Below are 22,466 nucleotides of genomic sequence, written 5' to 3'. Positions count from 1 at the left end.
TAGTTGTTGGATTTTAAAGAAATAAATGTTGTCAAAGTTTAATAAATTACTGACTTTAGGATTTCACTTGTTTTTATAAAATAGAACAATAAAATGAAAGTATTGAGTACAAAATGATCACAAGGTGGACTGATCGAACCTCTTTCGCACATAGTAATCGTTAAAACCATTTCAGACAATCCTTTCAGCTCGTCTAGCCTTACACATGCGGTTGAAACACTGCTTATTCTCAGGCTAACAGGCTTTTGATAATGTTTCTGCAAACTCCAAGTCAGGATTGATGCTTATAAGTCTAGGAAGCCATACTTGACGGCGCTTCTCCATGGTCTCATTAAGGATCTTTACAGGTGAAATATTGTATGTGTTCATTAATTAAGCTTGATTCCGTGGAATCCTCTCTTCACGACAGGGAGCATAGATAAAGTATTGTTCCGACGGTCTTGTTGGCACGGTGTTATGCTGACGAGAGGGGCTCCCCGTGTCTTAGCAGCGGGGGACGACATTGACCAACAGATGTGTGACTACGTGGTCAAGAAGTTAATCAAGGGTGAATGGCCATGCCTCTTGTTGCCGGTGGTGGTCGCCGCTAACAGTGAAGAGTTGACATTTGTACCACAGAGGTAGTTCACTCACATACCCTGGGGCTATGGTTAATGAGTCTGTTTTGTTGTGAAAGATCGTCAGGTCTAGAACCCTGCTGCGTCTAAGACGAGATATTTATTATCCGTGAAACAATAGCTGGAAACGTACTAGTGAGTGGAAAGAAAATAGAAAGAAAAACTGAGGGAGGAGGAGGGAAGGGGATAAAGATAAAACGTCGGAAACTTTGTGTTTCCGCTTGTTTGTTATCTGTCAGTCTGTCCGTCTTCTAGAAAAGATGATAAGCGCAATGAATCCGATAAAAAGAATTTATCTCATCTCACAATAATGTTCATCTGCACTTAGATCATCAGATTGCGCACACAGTTATCTATCGTGGCTGACGCATGTGAAAGCAAAGAAAGGGGAAAAAAATCTCAGTGACCAGTGGGGCCTCGGACGTGAACTCACGCTCACGCGCATTCATCATTTTTCCGACGAGGAACTACTGTTTTCAAAACTTAAAAACTGTGTTACTTTGAAACATCTATTTAAATAGTTTTATTTTTTGTGGCATTTGTTTATAAATTTGGAAGAACTATGCTGGACAAGGGATACAATGATGACATTTAGTGACCGGAATGGTTTAAACAATTTTCAGAACACAAAATTCAGACCTACAATGAACTGAGAAAATAACTCTTAGGTCACGCCATGCAATTTTGTGTGGACGGCTTCTTGCGTAAGGAGTGAATGGAAGCTTAATGAACAAGTAAGCGATTAAGTAGGAGACTGACATCACTCCTCCCAGAAGATCGGACCCCTGATGCTAAAGGACTGGCGGGGGGTGAGCTAACGCTCTTAAAAACATTAAATCAATTTGCGAGGGATTACTCACAAGATGTCCAGGACCTCGTAGGCCTTCCCTACCTGTTCGTCAGAATGCCTCGTGGAGAGTGTAGGAATTACAGCTGGGTAAAATTCAGCTGAAGAATGACATCAGTGAAAGAGCTGCTCCATGTTCTGTTCACAGTCATCTACTTGATTCAGTTAAATCTTTTCGTGACCTCTTCAATTTTCGTGGACAACGGCTTGCAGCAAACGATTGTGTTTCACAGACTGCCGCAAAGAGACCGGCTGGGAATTCAAGAAGATATACTGAATCTTGTAGGATTAAATCATCCTCCGAGACAAACGGCTGCAAGCAACCTGGAATCCGCGCACCGTAAGTTCATGATGGACCTGTACAATAGTACCCGGGCAGAGAAGGACCTCCATAAACTTGTTGGTGCCTCTTATAATAACAGCCAGCTAGATGTCATCATGGGGTTTGTCAATCACGGTAAGCGAAACTTCAATCGTTCCATCATCCAATTATCCCGCATTAGTCAATCACAGGAAGCACAGCTTCAATCATGTAATTATCCCAGATTTTCACCATGTAAAACTTTTCTACACGTGTGTTCATAACCTCCTCAATCATTCTATTTGTTTTTCTTTCCCCATTTGATTAATTTTTCTTCGGTTTTGTTTTTATAGCCCTGTAAATGTACGAATTTTGTCGTGGGATGTAGCTGCTCCATGTTTTCTCACAGTTTCTATGTAAGAAATATCTTTTCTGTGTAAATTTGAGGATATCCTCGTGTAGTAGGCAGTCCTGTCTGAACGACCTGCAACTTGTTATACAGACGCTGGTTCAGGCACAAAAAACACAAGACAGAAGATTGTCATCACCGAGATGAGGCTCATGTCTATTATAGTATATATATATTGGTGCTCCTGTACGGTTGTACCAACCGGTTTTGAGGTTTAGACCTGTTAGTACAGTCTTGTCATTCGTGCCTCTCTCTTTCTGTCTGTCTGTTTGTTAACGATTCACGATGACCCTACATAACTGTTCTATCATGCTACACATAAATTTTGTGAATTACTATCTATATTTTGAACATGATTTAAGCACAGCCGAACTCTAGTGGAATCCCATTTATAATATTTTGTATTTGGTGTGATATAAGAATTAACATTTAAGCCCTGTTTTTATCTGTCATTATGAGTACAACTGTGAATGTTCTGCAGCACCAGAAGCTCCACACCTGAGCCACGAACGCTACCAGACTTTCTTTTTTAACTTCACTGATGTGCCAGGAAAAGCGAAGGTAAACGGCGCCGAGCTCCATGTTTATAAGAACCGAGCGGACAAGACGCCGAGGGCAGAGGTCACTGTCGAAATCTGCTTCATTCGAGAAGGATGGAAGCCACAGTAGGTGACTTATTGTGCTCACGCAGGCTAGTAAATAAAAAAGGTTGACAAAAATAAGATTAAGAATATAATAAATTGATAAGATTACATTTTTACAAAAAAAAAAAAAAAGGTGAAGTCATTTGTCATTAACTGAATATGAAGTTACAGAAAATTCGAACTCGTTTAACAGTGAACGACTCTAGATTTTCGAGTCAAAACAAGACTTAACTAACACTTTACTTAAATATCAACAATTCGCCGTTTTTATATGAGTAAACAAAGGGTAATAACAATCTGATTAAAAATAATTTAAAGTAATTCTTTCTGTTTGTTAACAATTTGACAAATCACCTAACGGGAGGGAGATTTTTCCATCTTGATGATGTCAAGGTTTCGCACTATGTACAATATGGGACATTAATTGGAGATTGATAGCAAAATGAAAGAGATTTGTGTAATTTCTACTGGTGGTTGATGAATTCATTTACTTGTTGATGTTAAACATATCATTTATATAATCGTAACATATTTTTAAAAATTATTTTAGGAGCAGTGTTATTAAACCTCAAAGCCGGCTGAAGGTGCGCGGTGATGCAGAAGGCTGGTTGAAGTTTAACGTTACGAGGGCTTTAAAGACTTGGACAAAATTTCCTTCCTCCAACTTAGGCCTGTACATGAGAGTAATCAACAGAAGAGGTAAGTACAGACAAAGAGAAATAAAAAATAGCTGGGTTAAAATGTATCTTGAACGTCTTCGTACATTCAGAATATAGAATATGCTATAAACGAATGGATTACTCTTTATTACACGAATTTTATAAGCTGACCGACAAATTCATGTTATTTAGAATGAAAGCACACGGGTTAAAATAACATATAACATGACATAAAATAACATAATTTAAGTACCAGACTACCAGTTGCTGTAATGTAACAGTGCTTACCATTCATAAAATGCTATGGGTTCACAGACTGCACGTTAAAATTTTTCGTGCTTTTAGACCTTTAGTAGTTTTTTTTTAAAAACCGTGAGCTTTATTGACCAGTTAAAAAGAAAACATCCACACATAGAGGACACGTGTTCTTACCATTTTGGTTCCTGCTTTGGAAACTGCTTTGTTAGTGTTATGCTGCGTCATTAATATTTGTGAAATAATGACGAACTATCAACATTCATGCTCAGTTTATAACAAAATCTCTGAAACGAGGAGACATAAATTTTTTTAAAGATCGATTTTTTTTTTTTCATGAACGAGAGTTGTATTATCTGATTTATACTGTGAGAAACTTGACAATGCATTGATTTTATTCTCATGGTCACATCTAATGAAGACATGTTGATAGAATGATAGAATTTAAGTATTTTGCACTGGCAGTGTGTGTAGAATTGGAACATGCAGCTTTTGTTTACACGAAATCCTTCTTCCTCTACGTCTATTTTTTTTTTTTTTTTTTTGCTTCTACCTATAATAGTGGCTAGCTTATCCGACCCACAAGTCCAGTCAACCTTATCATATTACAAAGAAAAACTCTTAAGGCATAGTGGTGACAAAAGCACAGGTGAGGCATGATGTAGCATCGTTATTGTTGTTTCTACTCGGACGCCATAAGGTTTGGTGTATGTCTTGCAGGTTTTGAGATGACGCCGTCGAAGATTGGAATTACGGTAAACGGTGGTCCAGCTGACAAGCAGTCTTTCCTCGTGGGCTTTTTCAGCTTTTCCAATCAGCAACTGAAACATCCCAAATTTCAACAGCTGACGCCGGGTCCTGAAGATGTATCTCTCCGCGAAGATCCTTTTTCTAGCTGGAAGAGAAATGGTATGGAGTTCATATGTAGGCGATGTGGGGTTATCGTTTGAGAACAGTCCTAAACATGAGCCAGTAGTACCTTTAAATTTCCATTGCTATATGTTGTGCCACATAGCGAGACAAACACGGAAGCTGACAAACAGACACACATATACATTCTCTGATGCCCATGGCATTGGCTATATTCGGGTAATCCTTTTCTTAAAAAATACTTTAGATCAGTCTACATTAAATGAATGTCGATTTTAGAAAACTTAATCGTTTCAGGAAAATTAAACTGTTCCAATATTTTTTTAGGAAGCCCAAAAAACCGTCGACGATTTTGTCAGCTTCACAGCATGGAGGTCCATTTTCAAGAGATAAACATGGTAAATTAAGCGTTTTGTCTATATTTATATCTCTGAAATCTGTTAGAATGTTTTCGCAATATAAATGATATTTTATGAGGTCAGAAATTGTCACCGTGACCGAGGAGGGATGTAAATGTGATTAAAGACCATTTTTAACCTGGAAAATTTCTGAAGTACCTGAAGTCCCATTGTGCTGGCAAACAAATATGGACCAAGCAAATAATGCCAAAGTTCCAGTCCCCGGAATGTTTACCCTAAAAAGATTGGTTTCCTTTACCACACAACTTTTTCAAACTTGGTAAAACCTTTGAAGACATTTGGCAGTTTGAGAAGGGCTTTTAAAATCGTCTGTTAAAGAGAGAAAAGTTATGTGATCAACTTTGTGTGCGAACTTGGCTAAGAATGTGACTAGCTCTGCGAACTTTTGTGAAACGGTGAGTGTGACTAGTGAAGTTTTGATGATGCTCGACCTGTTGCTGTCTTTTCAGGATTGGATCCTTGCCCCTAGTAGCTACAATGCATTTTACTGCAGCGGGGAGTGCTCCTTTCCCTTCGGAGGTCACGTCGACGTCACCGGCCACGCCCAGGTGCAGGCCCGCTTGCATCGCCTCAACCCTAGCCTTGTACCTCCACCGTGTTGCGTACCCACGAAGCTGGCGCCCATCACCTTGCTGTATCTTGATGACAACTCTAATCTCATTCTGGCGCAATACAAAGACATGGTTGCAAGAAAATGTGGGTGTCGCTAAACAATCAAAACTCTGGACTAAATCCAGTGACATTATACTGAATCTGGGAGGCTTGGTGTCTTGACACAAAAATGGGCTAGTACTATTCTTTCGATTTTGCTGCCAGCCTTTTTGCAACTGTTATCGAAATGAAAGAAAGAAATTTGAGAAAATGAAGGTATGTGCGAAAAATCCACGTTTTTTTTTTTTTTCTTTTCTATACAATTTCCGTGGCTTAGGACTAGTTTCTAGAAGTAAATGAAGTTGAGTGCTGGGATACATCACTTTTGACAAAGTTAATCTAATAGATAAAACAAAAGAGATGGGCGGGAATGGTTTCTTGTTTCAATCGGCTCCAGACCGTGTCAGGAATTTGGTCGGTTATTCTAGAGTATATATTCTACATGAGCGAGTCGTGTTGCTGCTGGCAACACCTCCTTTGATTAGCTTCGGACGAATGAACTGTATGCTGGTAGTCACCCAGATTGACACCGGGTACCCCGGCTACTCTTGTATAAACAGAAATATATACATGCATTATTAAAATGTTTGTGCTTTACCTATATTCAAAAAGTGCCTTTAATCTGTATGTCTGTAGCCGTGTCTGGGTCCATGAAATAATCTGCTTACTTTCCTGTCAACTATAACAATAAATATGACTGCAACGAATTTTAAAAAACAAACCAGTAATTTTGGATATAACAAGCCTTGGGGACATTTACATTACACAATAACAATTGATCTTGATGTACAACAAATGACAATTTACAATAAAGATTCATGATACTCGAAAAGAAAATGTAGAAAAAGGTAAAAAATAAATTCCAATTTCTTGGAAGTCTCTTTTTCATCGGCAAATAAGAAATAAAAAACCAGTCTAATCTTTTAAATTACCCAGAAAAAGACTGTCTAATAAAGACACCAATGTCACTGAGCAGTGAGGGGAGCAGGGCAAATTGGCGCAGTCTTGCGATACACAGAAGTCGATAAGGTGCAGCGAGAATCCCAAAATACAACGCATAAAATGTGGATCCGCACACCAAATCCCAACGAAGAAATGTAGATTCACAACACAATTGTGCCATAATAGTACATTAATTAACTAAAATTCCAGAGAATTTGCAGAAACGCAGGTGTCACTTCGCGAAATAGCTTGTTTCTTTCTTTCCTCCCTCTCCTTTCTGCCTCCATCTCTTTCTGGTGCGAAGCGTAGCCATTCTTTGATGGCTCCTTCAATGATGTTATCTGGAGTCTCCATGCACCCACTGTTCTTCCGTACAGCTTCTGAAGATATAAAAAATGGGAAAATTGGGAGTCTTAAATTAAAGACGGACAAAGTCTCACACCATATAGCTTGTTTCAACTCTATGGTGCTTCCCCATGTCTTGCTGTTTTCAGGTGTTTTAAGCTAGTTTCACCCATGGTAGCACAATTATTCTGATAAGAGTTAAAAAATTTTGAACTGTGAAGCTACCTATGAAAAATGTCAACACATATTACACAAAAATAACCATTTATATCGGCACCTTTTTAGGTTAGAATATATGTATAAAATATATGCAACCTAATTAATATCTTCTTATATTTATACACATCACTTACTGCAAATCAGGGTCTGCACTCTAAGTCCCTTGAAAGCCCACTTCTCTCCTTTTTGTCCTTTCCAGTTGTAATGCCGAGCAACCTTGTCGGTCAGGATTCGCTTCATGATTCTTTTTACACAATCCTTTGCATTTGTACCACCCACACAAGAGAGGCTTTTGATCTGCAAGTGCATTAGAAGACAGTAAACATGTCTGACTATATACACAATAAACTCAGCTGTGAAACCCTGACCCTTTAGAATATCTTTTTTTGTCTAGGGCCATATGGATATTTATAACATTTCAAAATAATAGCCTGCAATATTTGGTCAAACATATAATTAACGGTTGTTTTTTGCAGGGTCAGACCACATGATTTTTAGTTGGCCCAAGTGTTGGAAGCTCCCACTGCACCCCTGCCTTAAAGGAATCCACTTTCACAAAAAGAATGTTTCATTCCCCAATAACTATAAAGGCTAAAAGGCTTAAACCTTTTGAAACTGGATTTAAAATTTGACTACAATAGGACATTGTGTTTCAAAATATATATGCATGATAGATTCACAAGAACTGACCCTTCTCAAATGCATTCCCCAAGGTTTTCAAAAAAAGTAAAGCTATGCTGTAATAATTTCCACAAATTGTTATCATTTCCATCACCGCTTTAACAATGAAATCTGCTTTACATACGAGTAATTCTTGAAAGGAGTCATCATCAAGGAGTCCTTCCAGATCTATTAGCTCCTGCTGTGTTTTAACTGGAAGGATCAAATCTTCTGGCAACAGATGATCATTCTCTGCTGGAGCATGCTGGTTTTTTATCATCAGTGAGGTCAAATGAATCAGCATATCTTTTGCTTCCAGCATCATCAATTTTAGTTCCATCCCTTGTTTAAGAATGTGCTGGAGCAATGCTGCAACAGCATAAACATAGTGAAAGAAAGTGGACATTTCACACGGTAATTCACTTTTACATACTTTGACTATGGGTGAATGAAGCCTATCAATGGTGGCTTGTGAGGCAGCAAATAATCAACTCTTGTATAACTAACACTATTTTCACTATGAGTTTACGAAAGGGAATTCACAACTAAATGGAATAAACAAACAAAAAGAAAGAAAGAAAAAGAAACCTATAATATAAAATTTTCTGCATTACCCTCTTTAGACACTTCCTGGATGCTGCCTTCTACTGCTGTAGTTGTGAGGTCTGTCTTCTCTTGTACTGCTTGCAGAGAATCAACATGTTTGTCATTGGGGTGCTCATGTTGTGGAGTTAATATTCTGGCGGTTAGTGCACTCGCCTGTGGATATAAACAGTTTTTTGCCACTTTTGGTTGTCGTGGGTATGGCAGCGATGATGCTGGATGTGCTGATTGTGACCTAAAGTAGTCTTCCTCTTCTGAGCTGTCTAGCTCTAACCTAATTAACAAGCATACCAAATTTTAATAAGTAAGCAAATACGCGACAAGTTTTGAAAATTTCAGCCTTCCTTAACCAAAAGATTGAAGAATAATATAATGAATGATTCCTAGGCTATACCAATAATAATATCAAGATTACCTGCACCAAAAATCGAGATGGACTGTTGCAAGGATGAGATGTGATTGCTGTGGTTATAAATGCCATTGATGGACATACAGACTACATTATGTCCCATTAACAAAACAAAGGCATTTTTTTTTAATGGCAATAACGGAATCTGTGTCAGAATTCCTTAATCCCTGTTATTCTATAACTCAAAAAAGATACAATGTGCATACTTGTTTCTCTTCCTCTTCTGTTCTTTCCAACATCTTTTGCTGTCACCGTCTGATGTATCAAGATTTGATGAATGCTGGCTACTATCTGCTTTTCTGGTAACCAAAAACTGATCTGAAAAGGTCATTTCTTTATGAAGTACATGGTAAATAATGGCATGCATTGCTTTACCACAGGATATTGTGCAGATTTTGCAATTAGTTAACTGTCTGAAACTGAGACCACAGACCATTTAGTAGATATGTTAATGGTCATGCAGCTGTATGTTCCAGTCTGTAACCACAATAAACCCTAAGTAAGGTCTGTGTGAAATAGACACTGACAAAAAAATAAATAGGCACAGTACTTTTAAATTGCATAAATAGACTAACCAGGCTGATGAAGTAATCAAACATCCAATCTATAACTATGTATAACATATATGACAATTAACAAACAGAAAAGTACCCCTTGAACCCAAAATGTGAACATCAGGACGAGTCCAGGTACACCTATCTGGCAGAGTTTCCTCCTTCGCATGTTTTGTCACCTCCCTTGATGACAAGTATGCTGCCCTCTTAGAGTGCTGAAAAATAAAACTATCACCCATGAAGGAAATTTTAAGAACATGTAACACGCTGAAATATACATCATAACCAGAAATGTTTGCTAAGCACAATAAAAGCGGTACTATTTATGCCTTAGATAATAGTACAACAATGAATTAAATTCAAGCAGATAGCACATAACTGGCAACGGTATAGTCAGATACTGCACATGCGCACACACAAACATGAACCTGCAACTTACACCATCCTAAAGTACTGAAGTCTTCAGCCATGTATGGTGGACAATGTCAACAAGGCCTTTGTAAACTCAACAATGACAAATGTCCAGAGAGGCATGACACTGTTTTGTGAGTAAAACAAATTTAAACTTTCCAGTAGAATCATAATTAGGCAAAGTATGGAAAGTATAATGAAATTTCAAAAGAAAATGTAAACACTACATGGTTTCCACTTAATCCTGCCCAGTGTCAATGTGATGCAAAAATTTTTTTTTTGCTGTACTAAATACCCTTGCTTCCTATTGAAAATATTACAGTATAGAGTACTTCCCATTTATCATGTCTTTCAATACCATTTACTCCCCCAAACCTTCCTTTTTATTTTTTAGCTGTGAAGCAGATCACACAACTTTAATTGTTGAAATGAATCATTGGAATAACAACAAAGCCTTGTCTGTATGGAAGTATAACATTTTTCGACGTAATGTCTGCCACTGGCTTTACTATATGTAAATGTAATTTTAATCTTCCAAACGTGTGTGTACATCTTTCACAGTTAGAGTATCACATGTGAGGTTTACTATTTTTTATGAAGGACCTAACAGGTGCATCTCATACATATGTTGATATATTTATTAACAACTCATCATGTTTAACCCCTGATTACTTTAACTCTTGGACAAAGGCATTTAAAAATTCAAGGGTTTTGGGCTTGATTCCCCATAAAACAGTCCTATCAAAAATGGCTTCTTTAAAAACACTTCTGCAAATCCAAAATCTTTTGGAAGCTCCCTCATACTTTTGGTATAACAAGGCAAGAAATGCTGAAAGTGAACTGCAGAAAATGTTAAAAGTTATGGCCCAATATGCCCACTGTGTGACCAAATCTGTAGCTGTTTTACTTTTACTGTTTGGAGATATCACTGAATTAAATTGACATCAATAAAATCTTCAAATTCACTAAAATATGATTTCTCAAAATCATCCTCATCACTATTTTCATCCAAGTTATATTCAGCATGTGAATATTGGCCTGATGTTGTTTCTGAGATTTCAGGTTTTGTAGTTGAGATTTCTGGTGTCTGCTGGTTCAAACTACTGTTAAAAACTTCTAACACTTTCTCCACAGGCCTGCAAATTGTGATTATTTGTGTCAGAGTGTATTAAATAGCTCTGTCTTTCTTCTTTCAGTTCCATTAACTCTGTTTCTACAATCTTAGTCACCCTTCTCCCCTTTGTCCAGTAGGAAGATATGATTTGAACTGTGTTCGACTATGTACACATTGTACAAAAAGAAAAATTTGTTTTACAAATCACACCTTACAAGAAAAAATTAAATCATAAGTTGCACTAAAACACTGGTTTTATCACGCAGACACAACAGAAGAAAAAAATATGCAGGGTATCACTTAAGGGAGTGAATCCACAAGTGGAATAGCCAAATATGCATACAGGTACTGCATTTAGTGAAAAACGCAACGATTTTCAAATCTCACATATATCGATGAGGCATATTAAATTCTTTAAACATATTTTTGAGAATAGTAAATAACTAATTTTAATGTTTTAAATGTTCACGATACACTTATTTCATATTTTCGTTTACATGTTTGCAAATGTTTTATCTAAAACTTTAACGTTATTACAACCATGCTAACGTTTTTGAAACGTTTCAAGGATTGGAAACGCACAAATCTCATTTGGGTAATGATCGATGGTGCTACTGGCCTTGAAATAATGTCTTGGGACAGTAACTTGTTAATGTCTTACGAAAGAGACCGCATAAAGTGGAACATACTATGTAGCAAACCTTACTAAATAGAAATTATTGTTGGTGCGTGGCACATGTTCTGTATGGCACGAACTGGTTAAATACCCTTTCACCTTAGATCTTCAGCTCATAAAAACCAAAGTTTTTATTTTGCCGCTGTAACGAAGGGACCTATCACTGATTAATCATAGAGATTTTCTAGAAACTGGAAAGTCGTATCACATTTGAGACTGATCATGTGCTGACTCACCATGTGGCTTTTCTTTGCTGTCTTTTTACAAACTTGTGGAGGGACTTCGTCCTCGGAAGTTCTCCCTTCAGTGTAGTCAACTTCTGCTACAACATCACGATCTTCGTCTGAGTCGATCGCTGAACACACTTCTAGCATCTCTTTATCAGCCATTCCTCTATGCGCACGATGAAATTTCTGTGCCATCATTTAACTTAGAAGGTAATAAGAAAGTTAAACGTGCGTAGGGGAAGTAAGTCACAAACTAGTTCCTTGTATTGTAAAGAGTAGCTTCCCTTGGCCGATGAGACGTTTCTCGTGACGTCATCAAAACACGTGTCAGTCGCTGTTACTGACAGGGCACTTCGGTTCTACTGCTACTGTCATAATGATTACTTTTGTTTGACGTTTAAGCTTGGACACTGAGATAAAAAGAAATGTGGGTTTACCATTCACCCATTGCCTTTAATGTACTATTCTTGTATACAGAATCAAAACCGTATTTGATTCAACTGTTGCAGACGATCCAGATAGCTTTTAAACATTTTATAAACGTTTACAAATGGTAGAGAACCCTTTGTAAATGTTTATAAAATGTTTTGGGGAACGGAGCAAACTCGATCAGCTGTTGCCAGTTTCACGTTTGAAAACACCTATCATTATATTTTCATTAAAATTAAAGTTTTAAATAGAGACAAAAATTACCCCTCGTCACCCGGGTACACTGTTTTGTTGACTGATGATAAATACTGATTATATACACTATACAGTAAGACTTCCACATACTACAGTGAGCCAATCTACAAGTAAATCGAGATACGAGCCAAAAATTCGTGGAAATTGTGTTCTTACTTACAAGCGGAAATTAGATATACGAGCTTGTCATTTATGTGTCGTGCGCTCTTGCTCGAACTGAGAACAATAAATATGACTGCAACGAATGTTTAAAAACAAACCAATAAAATGCAAAATGAACCAAATGTAAATCGAATACCTCTTGCTTTTAGATGTAGGCTTGGTGAGCAATGTTAACTCGTCTGCTGTGTATCTACACTTCTAATACTCATGGTCTTAGAGAGAACATGTGTTGCACATTTCAAACTCTCATTCTACACCCCGAGAGTGAGTTTTGATATCATAAATAAAGTGGTAGTGTTTGTAATATTTTCATGTTATTTGTGCGTGCACGTTGTTTTCATGTGCGCGCTTGAGACGGTGAAAGAGAAGTTCTAGGTAGCATGGAGAGGACGACTGGGAGACAAAAACTTTTACGTGGGGGTAAGGGAGAAGGTGGTGCTGGTGTGCTGGGAGGTTTAACTCTCAATTCAAAAGTTCTATAAAGAGACAACCCAATGTGCAATATCCTAACCTCATAAAATGTTCACCTTTTTTTTGCACGAAGTACACACTGAACGCTCTACAACTGTAACCGCTATTTAACCTACTCTCTTTATCTCTTATAGTTGACTGCTTAAGTAATCAGCTGCAGAATTCACATTCGAATGAGCTCAAGAGCCGTCAGTAGCAAACATAACAGCTTGGTCGGGTAGGAGACCACTGGCAAAATAATTTGCACTGTAAACAAAGGTGTACGGTGAACCATCCCCCAGACCTGACACCTGCTTTTCTGCTAAGCAGCACATCGCTGTCCATAATTCCAGGTGGCGTTTTCTTTCCATTTTAAGTGCAGTGTACATTCGAATGTGAATTTTAAGAACGCCCATTGTTACATTAACGTTACGGGATAATGGCAACCGTTAGTGTTATGTGATATTATAGGTGTTGGGGCAGCGAGTTCGCTTTTCTTGCCTTAAAATATAACCACTATTTAGTTCACTCGAAGGATCGATCTTAAACATGGCTTCGTGTCGAACAAGTCTCATGTCCCGACCATGCAACTGTATTATTCAAAGGGGATATAGCGTCCATTCATGGGAATGGCTCAGTGAATAAGTAGATGTGAATTCTAAGAACCTCATGTCCGGTGACAAAAGAACACATCAAGTGAGGCTTTTTTAATGTCGTGTTTACTTCCTTGTGGATTGTGACTTTCTGTACGCCTTCATGGATATAAAAGAGCATTGTAAGTTATTATTATTAGCAGTAGCTTTGTTGGCTGTTTCATTCACGAAAACATCCGTGTCGTAAAGATGTATATGGCAAACATCATGTGTACAATGAGCAAGTCGTGTGTAATCACATTTTTTTTCATTGCTTTCTGCTATATAATTTTACATAAATCTGCATTGCAGAAAATTTGGTCAGTGCTGGAATCTGTCCTTTCAGCTCCTCCAGCTGGTGAAGCCCTACAGGTGGTCCATGCAGTAGCTCTTCAACTGCTTTCAGAGCTTCTTCATCCCATTCCTTTCTTGGTTCTGCACATTTCAGAATGCATGTAATAATAACCAATAGTCTGACAATTGTCACTAACACTATGGTATAGCAAAAGAAAATATATAAGATGTGCTTAATATTTCTTTCTGAAACATTCATGCAGACACATATTTATATATTTAGAGTCCACATTCACAAGTGACTCAAAAGGAAGCAAAGAATGGAAAGTTCAAAGGAAGCCATTACGCACTGTTGCTTCTGTCCGGATTAGCTTTTATAAAAAAAAGCACCACACTAGGCCTTATGCTTAGTCAGTACAGTATGGCTAACTAATGAATTGAACACAGGAAAAAGTTTTATCTTTCAACAACCATGAACAGTGGTTAAACACATATTAAAAAAGTGTTCATTAATGAATGAAACATAAAATTATAACATAATCCTGAAACAAGTTACTTTATGCAGTTCTTACTTTTGGCCGTATTTTCTGCCTTGGATGTTGGGACTCTTTTTGGAAGACTGTTGTGGCTGGGTGGTAGCAAGTTCAGGTTTCGTACCGCCTCCTGTGGTGAGTCACAGACTTCCACTGCAGCTTCTTGTGGCATATCTATGACTTGCACTACAGCTTCCTGCGGCAACTCTGTGACTTGAACTGCAACAGCCTGTGGCAAGTCTGTGCCTTTGGCCTGCCGTGCAGCTGGTACTCTGAAAAAAGAAAACCCTAACAAATATATGTAAAGCCTATGAAAACGACACCATTTTTGTACCCAGGTCCTCAAATATGACTTGATATAACAGGGTTCCCAGGGATCAGGGATGGTGCCAAAAAAGGACCTTAAAAGGACCTTTCATGCATTCGTAAGGACCTAAGTGACAGTCATCAATGCTTATGTTTTTCTCTTGTGTGGTCGGAAAGATGTATTATTTATGATCTGTGGTCTTCTCTATGTTCTCAAATACATGTATTTCTAGTAATAAATAATCAAAGAGTTAATTTTGATGCCTGTCTGCCATATTTAGATTAGATAACTTAAAAAGTGTCCTTAGCGCGCTGATAACATACACCGTTAATGTTCCAAGTTTTCTAGAAATCTAAGTAATAATAATTGCAAAACCTGAAAGCCATTCTTTGGTGTAATACAAAAGTCAGTTCACGTGTCTCTCTCTCGCACGCACACTCTAACGGGAAGAGAGAGAGAGAGAAATAGAGCTATGCACAGTAGTACTAGAAGATCAAAGTTCAAGAAAGAGTAAGTTTCTAAAGACTTTTTAAAAAGAGTGTTTTTTGCGAATACGGAAGGGCAACTAGTGTTGTACAGATGTGTAGACAAAACATGCGGCGAAAAATCGTCGGTATTTTGCGCCAAAGTCGACTCCGGAAATAAATTTGTGGTAATATTTTATCGATAAAAGGACTTAAAAGGGTCACAGAGAAAATGTAAGGACCTGTGTGAGAATTTGAAAGGACCGCATGGCAAATAAAAGGACTTAAAAGGCCTTTTGGCAAAAATTCAATATAAAAGGACTTAAAAGGACCTTGCAAGGACCTGGGAACCCTGTATAAGAAGAAAAAGAATAATTGACACTACATGGGGAACATCTTGATGATGGCCGCTACTCGTTGAATGCCAGTTACACACTTACACTATTTCTCACACTTCATGCATTATTATTGTGTGCCTAGGAAGTGAACTGCTGCAGAAAAAAAAAAAAGGATGCTCCTCTCCCACCACTCACAAGGTGCACACTTTGATGTACACATGCAAATACATGTGTATGTACACAAGCATGCACTTTCTTTTATTCTCTTTCAGCTTCATGCTACACCACTACCCACAATAAACTACTCACACATTTTAAATCGCCACTGACTACATGTGTAGACATACTAAAACCACCATGCAAACTTGCTCACACACACACACTGCCCAGAATATGTGTTGCTTCTTAAATGTCACTCGTGGTTTGTACTATGGAAGTTCAGTAGAAAGATTAGTGTGTTTATAATGTGAAGCAGTAAATATTAACATCAAAATTTTCAAAAGACTATCTTTAAGCAGTTGGATTTAGCCATAATTACGTCACAAACAACATAATGCATACATGTCCTAGGTAGCAGCTTTTCATTCATAAGTGACATAGTTGGACCAAAGATCAAATCACGGTTAAAATTTAATGGTTGAAAAATTACTCATAATAAGCAGAAATTTGTCTAATTTACAGCACAAACACAAACCTTCATTATTAAAAATATTTTATTTTGAAATATTTGCCTACAAATATTTTAAGCATCATTGTACACGGATATTCTAACTTTTCAAGCCACACTTGTTGGTACCTCGAGACAGATATATGTGCTGCAAGGAGCTCTTCCAGATCTTTAATGGCCAGCTTCCCAGCAGGCTGCAGCGGAAGAAGCGAGGGAGGAATACCTGATAAAATAAAGTCTCCCTTCTGAACCCTTTTGTAGGGAAACTGGTTTAGTCCCAGTTGCTCTTCTGAAAATACAAATACAGGGCAATGAGATTCCTCAAACTACAATCTGCTTTGATTTACATCATCAGTATGAAAGAGACAACCTTAACAAGTACCAGTTTGTGACATTTCCATGGTTCATGCTTCCCCCTGGCAATGACCACCAACATAGAAGTCTACAAAAATTTAGCATATTGTACCCATTATCTGTGACTAGAATCTGTTAGCAATCTGTTTTTCATAAATGATCACACTCACAAAAATTTAAAACACATAGACGACATTGGGTGAGTGCTTTGGACTGTTTATGTAGCTAAATGTACTAAAATAGATCTCTTTAATTCTTTTAGCAATACAGCACATGAATATTAATACCACAAAAGTTTGTATACATTGGTACGTTTCTTCACAATAATCCAAGAGTGAGATTTTATAAGGCAAGTGATTCAGAGATTGAGACAGATGTGTACTCCATGGGGAAAACAATAAACAGATGAGAGGTTATGAAAGACATGCATCTCAAGCAACAATCAGAAAACAGAGACTGAAAATTCATGTGATAAAAGAACATAATTTTAACACTGAGGACCAAAAGCAGAAAATCAGAAAGTACTATATGTATATTTCTATCTTGTCTTACAAGGACAACAAGAAATTTTTTAACAAACATGACACTTTCTTATCCCCAAAGATGGGGTTAACCAGAAAGTGAATATAAAATGATTTACTTACTTGCAATTTTTGACATTTTTCTTTGAGCTTGCTTGCGCAATTCGTCAATAGTGCTTTTTTTAACTGCAAAACAAACATGTATCATGACAAAAATGAAACATTATTTATATGATGCATAAAGCCAACTTGGAAAGGTGTCAATGATCACTTACTTATTACAGCAATACTGGAGTAAATGATGCAATTATGAGCACTTAGAAAGAAATGTGAACAAATTCTTTCCTCTTTTCTCTAATTTATATAAGACCAATTGCTTCAGAAAGAATGATACGAAAACAGCTTGACACTCATCCTGACATGGAGTGCAGTCTATAAAATGCTTACTATTAGCCATGTCCCCTCCTGTGCTGAGCCCTAACAGTTTTAGATGTAGGGCCATATCCTTCAGGCAGTTTTGAAGTCCACCAAAGCCATAAGCGTCCAGAGTGCCATTTTTTAATATCACAAGGCCTATGGCTTGAATCCCTAGAGCTTCCCTGTCACTTGTGCCTTCAAGGCTGTTTATCTGTAACATTCTCCAATATTATTTGAAGTCACAACATAAGCATGTTTAAACGATTTAACTTGTGCACTTTACACTCTAGTTTATTGTCTGATAATATATCATCATTGGCTAATGTATCACAGCTTATCTTTCCCAACTATAGAAATTTGTCCCAAACAGTTGAGGAATAATATCTTTTTATGGCATCGTGATCAGAAGGAAATTGAAAAAATTTGGTCAACTTTTGCAGAATGCAGTAGAGTAGGAACCAAGTGTTGTAAAACTGTAAAACCTACCAGTTTCTTTATCTTCCAAAGGGAGTTTACTGCAGCACATTTCTTTCCTAAAGCCTGGGCCTTCTCTTTATAATATTTCTTGGCCTCACAGCTTAGTTGATGCCACTCTCTGGCCCACATCGTCATCCGAAAGCCAGCACCGGGGTTTCCTGATGACACATGTATGCACGCATGTGGACACACACATACATATATGGAGTACTTGAATGAACAAAGTAGAACTAAGGACTCAGATGTGTGATAAGCATGTGGAATGAGACACCCCTAGATACATAGTCACTTGCAAGAAAAAATCTTACTCTCATTTGGTTTCAAGTAATTATATTAAAAAACAAAACAAGACTTGCAAAATTGGAAAGACACAACCAATATAAAAGATCAGGTTATGAAATATGTATACTCTCATCATTCCAACGTACTAAAAAATAAATTTGTACAATACCACCAAATAATATATATACTTATGACTACAGAAATTTTCTATGATGGAGTCTCTCAGTTTGAACTATAGAAATTCCCTGAAGACTGATTTCCCGCTAGCCACTAATAATAATAAACAGTTGAATTTGCTTTAGAAAGATCCATTACACTCTCTGCTGCTGCTTTTGCCATGTACCTTGCTTATATGACTGTTTCAAAAATCACAATAAACAGCTTACGAACACCATAAGAACAGTCACATACGATGACTTGTGTATTAGCTACAATTAAAATATAGCATTTGTTTTGAAATGCAATCATATGCAAGAACAAACAGAATCACTGCAATCTTTGACAATAAATGTACATAGCATATACAAAACTACAAAATCAAATCAAATCAAAAATCAAAAATCAAACCAGACTTTATTGTCTGCCCAGGAGACCCCGGGCAGAAATTTGTCTTTGCTCACATACCTTTCCTTTTTTCACTACAGAAAGCATTAAAAGCTGTCATTCGTTTTCCTTCCATAATCTGAAGAGACAAAAAAATGTTTTTGTTAGTCTTTTGTTCCCACGGTTATCACTCGAAAATTAAAACAGTAGCCATAATTTGTAGATCTCACACTGTATGCGTCTCTAGCTCTCTCACATACATTCAAATTTAACTTTGTACTTTAAAATTCAAACAACTTCTCTTGCTGCACTTTGTAAAATCAGGCAGTAAACTAAAAATATATGTAACCTATATCTTTCCATTGTTCTTAATTTTCTTTTCTTTTGGAGGGCTTGGTAGTTGAATGGTTATGCTTAAGGGTAAGTAATAGCTAAATTTACTTTACTTCGCTTCTTTTTAAGGCCTGTTATTTCTCTTTTAAGCGCTAAATTTCCTTCTATTACTACTGACGCTGAATAATAGACGGCCTTGTGGCTGTGTGGATTTTACAGTTAGAAGGCTATACTGACTTGGAGTGTAGACTAATGAATTTTAATGGGCTAAATGTGTTATATTTCCAAAATGTATGCCTTTGAGGAAAAAAGTTATTTCATAAGTAGAATTATCGCTTACAAACATTCATTTGTCCAGGCTTTACTTATTCTGGGACTTAAAATTTAACGAGAAGATGCTATTTAGCTGTTGTACAGCTGATTTGACTATCTGATATATGGAATTTAAACCATGTTGATATATACAATATGCAAGTCCGTAGAGAATGTAGATTGCAATAAGTATGTAGATCAAATCTACCGCAGAAAATGACCTATTGTTAATTGGGTTATTGTTCCTGTATGTCAGAGGGAGGGGGGGGGGAAAGCTGCAATTTTCACTTGTTTTTCTTTGCCTTTTGACGGACTCCATGGGGAGGGTACGTTTAGTGAGACAGATGTTACAACCTAGAATCTCGTTCCAAGTGATCGAGGTATGCGTTTTCTTGTAAGGACAGAACTGAACTCTCAGCGAGAGCCAGTGGTCTGTGCATACTACAAAATTAAATTTAACAGTTGAGAAACACAAGAAACTTTTAGGTTCAAATTATTACAGCTTGCAAAGAGATGTGGATAGTGCACTATTTTCTTTCAATATCACTGCGCAAGTGGGTGTTTGATTGTCTGCTACAGAGTAACTACAAGTCAAATTTAAATAAAAATAACACGAAAAAGCTTAACACATACAACTCACGATTTATTTTTAGTTTTGATAAACAAATACCACGAAAATGTCTGCTAAATCATTCAGCAACACTAGAAGACCCAGCGTCTGCATTCCTCACTTGGAATAAGATTCTTAGGTTGGAACATTTGTCTCGCTACAAGGGAAGGGGTGATACAATTAACAAAAAAGTCTAAAAAATGCAACTTTGGGATTGACGAAAATAGCGAAGAGTCCCTCCAAAAATTATACGTGTTCACAATTTTTATTGCGACTTTTCACAGGTAATTCTAAACACGCAAATGTGAAAAAGTGTCCTTTCATAAAATAATAATTGATTTTCGACGGAATTTTATTTATCAAATTAAAACAAAAAGCAATACAGCTTAACAATTAAACCATGACAAAGACTTTTTACTTCCATTTATTGGAACTGTTAACTGCTTGCTAATAATAATATATTAACATTTCATTGTTTACAATGTTGTACCCCCCCCTCCACTCATTCGAGGCAGCGGCGGCGTTAGGGGGTGGCAAATGGGGCGGCCGCCCCAGGCCCCGCTCTCGAAGGGGCCCCGCGTATTAGCCCAGAGGTCATCTTTATGACTTATTGCTAGCTGTGTTAAACATGTTGTGACAAAAATTGACGTTCAGAAAACACTTCTAAGTTCTAATGAAGCAAATTATTGAACCCATGTCTTCACGTTAAACCCGACAATAATAACAAGCAGTTTATTAAGTTATCGTCACCATATTATTTCGCTTTAAGAAAAAACCGCTTCTGTCACAAACGGTTACGAACAATTAAAACGCTAAATTCGTTCGTTATTTCGCGAAATTTATCCAGCCTATCTAACTGTATATAAATCAGTACTTCCGGCATCATATCAATAGGGATATTGATACACGTACTCCATTACCCCGGCCCCGCGCGGATGGTCGGCCCCAGGCCCCGCGTGTTCCTAACGCCGCTTCTGATTCGAGGGATTGGTCGATCCCACTATATATATATCTACCAATTTGACCATGTAAAAGATTATTTTGTTCACACAATAACGGAGAAGAGTGATAGACAAAGGGCTTTTTAAAAAAAAATAGCAGCAACAACCTTTGTTGCATGTAGAATAGCTTCTTCTAATATCTAAGAATCAAAACTACTGCAAAAGTCATTTATATTTGTGTCTAATAGACTAAAGGACTTGGTCGAGTTGTCCTATGATCGAATCGACCTCATTCAAGCAAGCCGAGCTGATCGTCAAAAAACACACACAAAAAAAAACCAAACAAGCAAAAAAACCATTGTATATAGAACCACTTACACTTCAAATACAGAAGACAATAACATCTAATATATAAGAAGCATATGTTATTGGTGTCATGATTATTGCGTGGGCCTTGAACTGGTTATAGCACCGAGCAGTTTTTTCGATGGTCGCCTTCGCTTTAGTTGGCCTAGCCCCGACATTTGCATGTCACGCGAGAGCAAGGTGGTCTTATTATAGCTCAGCGCTACTAAGCTGGAGTGTGGTCCTTATCTGAGTGCCGCGGTACAGTGCCTGCTGAGCTACACCTCGAAACCACGGGATCGTTCAGTTTAGCAGGCGTGCAGCGGGTGGTTACTAAATTGTGGATGCCTAGCACATGTTCGGTATAGCACGAACTAGGTGTATTCCGTGATGCTCCTCACCTCATAAAAACGAAAGTTTTGATACTGCCGCTGTAATGAAGGGACCTATCACTGATCAATCATAGAGATTTTCTAGAAACTGGAAAGGCATATCACATATGAGACTGATCATGTGCTGACTCACCATGCGGCTTTTCTTTGCTGTCTTTTTATAAACTTGTGGCGGGAATTCGTCCTCGGAAGTTCTCCCTTCAGTGTAGTCAACTTCAGCTACAACATCACGATCTTCGTCTGAGTCGATCGCTGAACACACTTCTAGCATCTCTTTATCAGCCATACTTCTATGCCCACGATGAAATTTGTGTGCCATCATCTAACTTAGGTGGTAATAAGAAAGTTGAACGTGGGTAGGGGAAGTAAGTCACAAACTAGCTCTTTGTATTGTAAAGAGTAGCTTCCCTTACCCGACGAGCCTTTTCTCATGACGTCATCAAAACATGTGGAGGACACATGTGCTAGTCTCCGATCGCTCAGTCGCTGTTACTGAAAGGGCACTTCGGTTCTACCGCTACTGACTGTCATAATGATTACTTTTGTTTGACGTTTAAGCTTGGACACTGAGATAAA

General features: G+C 37.6%; 3 protein-coding genes across 4 annotated transcripts; 1 reads left to right on the top strand and 2 right to left on the bottom strand.

Moving 5' to 3' along the window:
• Positions 1 to 132: 132 nt before the first annotated feature.
• Positions 133 to 5,757, top strand: LOC112562916 (bone morphogenetic protein 7-like). The gene is made up of 6 exons (XM_025236523.1): positions 133 to 1,921; positions 2,656 to 2,839; positions 3,369 to 3,517; positions 4,453 to 4,641; positions 4,930 to 5,000; positions 5,471 to 5,757. Exons 1-6 carry the CDS (start codon positions 1,573 to 1,575, stop codon positions 5,729 to 5,731), a joined length of 1,203 nt encoding a protein of 400 aa, XP_025092308.1. The 5' UTR covers positions 133 to 1,572; the 3' UTR covers positions 5,732 to 5,757.
• A 189-nt stretch (positions 5,758 to 5,946) lies between these two features.
• LOC112562915 lies at positions 5,947 to 12,068 on the bottom strand. The gene is made up of 7 exons (XM_025236522.1): positions 11,842 to 12,068; positions 9,502 to 9,619; positions 9,057 to 9,168; positions 8,453 to 8,715; positions 7,984 to 8,207; positions 7,313 to 7,475; positions 5,947 to 6,994 (listed from the first exon to the last, which is right to left on the bottom strand). The coding sequence occupies exons 1-7, from the start codon at positions 12,028 to 12,030 to the stop codon at positions 6,813 to 6,815; spliced, it is 1,251 nt and encodes a 416-aa protein (XP_025092307.1). The 5' UTR covers positions 12,031 to 12,068; the 3' UTR covers positions 5,947 to 6,812.
• Positions 12,069 to 13,620: 1,552 nt separating this feature from the next.
• LOC112561832 lies at positions 13,621 to 22,245 on the bottom strand. 2 transcript variants are annotated; one of them, XM_025234596.1, is made up of 8 exons: positions 22,024 to 22,245; positions 19,039 to 19,096; positions 18,142 to 18,290; positions 17,686 to 17,866; positions 17,362 to 17,424; positions 16,493 to 16,652; positions 14,627 to 14,859; positions 13,621 to 14,195 (listed from the first exon to the last, which is right to left on the bottom strand). In XM_025234596.1, the coding sequence occupies exons 1-8, from the start codon at positions 22,210 to 22,212 to the stop codon at positions 14,029 to 14,031; spliced, it is 1,200 nt and encodes a 399-aa protein (XP_025090381.1). In that variant the 5' UTR covers positions 22,213 to 22,245; the 3' UTR covers positions 13,621 to 14,028. The 2 variants fall into 2 exon arrangements, with proteins under 2 accessions (XP_025090381.1, XP_025090382.1); XM_025234597.1 differs by lacking the exon at positions 22,024 to 22,245 and adding an exon at positions 21,532 to 21,682 and having other exon boundaries at positions 13,623 to 14,195.
• Positions 22,246 to 22,466: the final 221 nt, after the last annotated feature.

The sequence above is a fragment of the Pomacea canaliculata genome, linkage group LG4, assembly GCF_003073045.1.
Source record: "Pomacea canaliculata isolate SZHN2017 linkage group LG4, ASM307304v1, whole genome shotgun sequence".
Classification (NCBI taxonomy): domain Eukaryota; kingdom Metazoa; phylum Mollusca; class Gastropoda; order Architaenioglossa; family Ampullariidae; genus Pomacea; species Pomacea canaliculata.
Note: the sequence above shows the minus strand (reverse complement) of the source record. Positions and strands in the feature narration are given on the sequence as shown.

Coding starts and splice junctions, on each gene's coding strand:
- LOC112562916 (XM_025236523.1), top strand. CDS start 1,573: ATGACATCAGTGAAAGAGCTGCTCCATGTTCTGTTCACAGTCATCTAC. Junction 1,922..2,655: donor CATGGGGTTTGTCAATCACG/GTAAGCGAAACT, acceptor AATGTTCTGCAG/CACCAGAAGCTCCACACCTG. Junction 2,840..3,368: donor CGAGAAGGATGGAAGCCACA/GTAGGTGACTTA, acceptor AAATTATTTTAG/GAGCAGTGTTATTAAACCTC.
- LOC112562915 (XM_025236522.1), bottom strand. CDS start 12,030: ATGATGGCACAGAAATTTCATCGTGCGCATAGAGGAATGGCTGATAAA. Junction 8,716..9,056: donor CAGAAGAGGAAGAGAAACAA/GTATGCACATTG, acceptor CTTGTTAATTAG/GTTAGAGCTAGACAGCTCAG. Junction 8,208..8,452: donor CCAGGAAGTGTCTAAAGAGG/GTAATGCAGAAA, acceptor ATGCTGTTGCAG/CATTGCTCCAGCACATTCTT.
- LOC112561832 (XM_025234596.1), bottom strand. CDS start 22,212: ATGATGGCACACAAATTTCATCGTGGGCATAGAAGTATGGCTGATAAA. Junction 18,291..19,038: donor CTGTAGTGAAAAAAGGAAAG/GTATGTGAGCAA, acceptor ATGTGTCATCAG/GAAACCCCGGTGCTGGCTTT. Junction 14,860..16,492: donor GCACATATATCTGTCTCGAG/GTACCAACAAGT, acceptor TTCTTTTTTCAG/AGTACCAGCTGCACGGCAGG.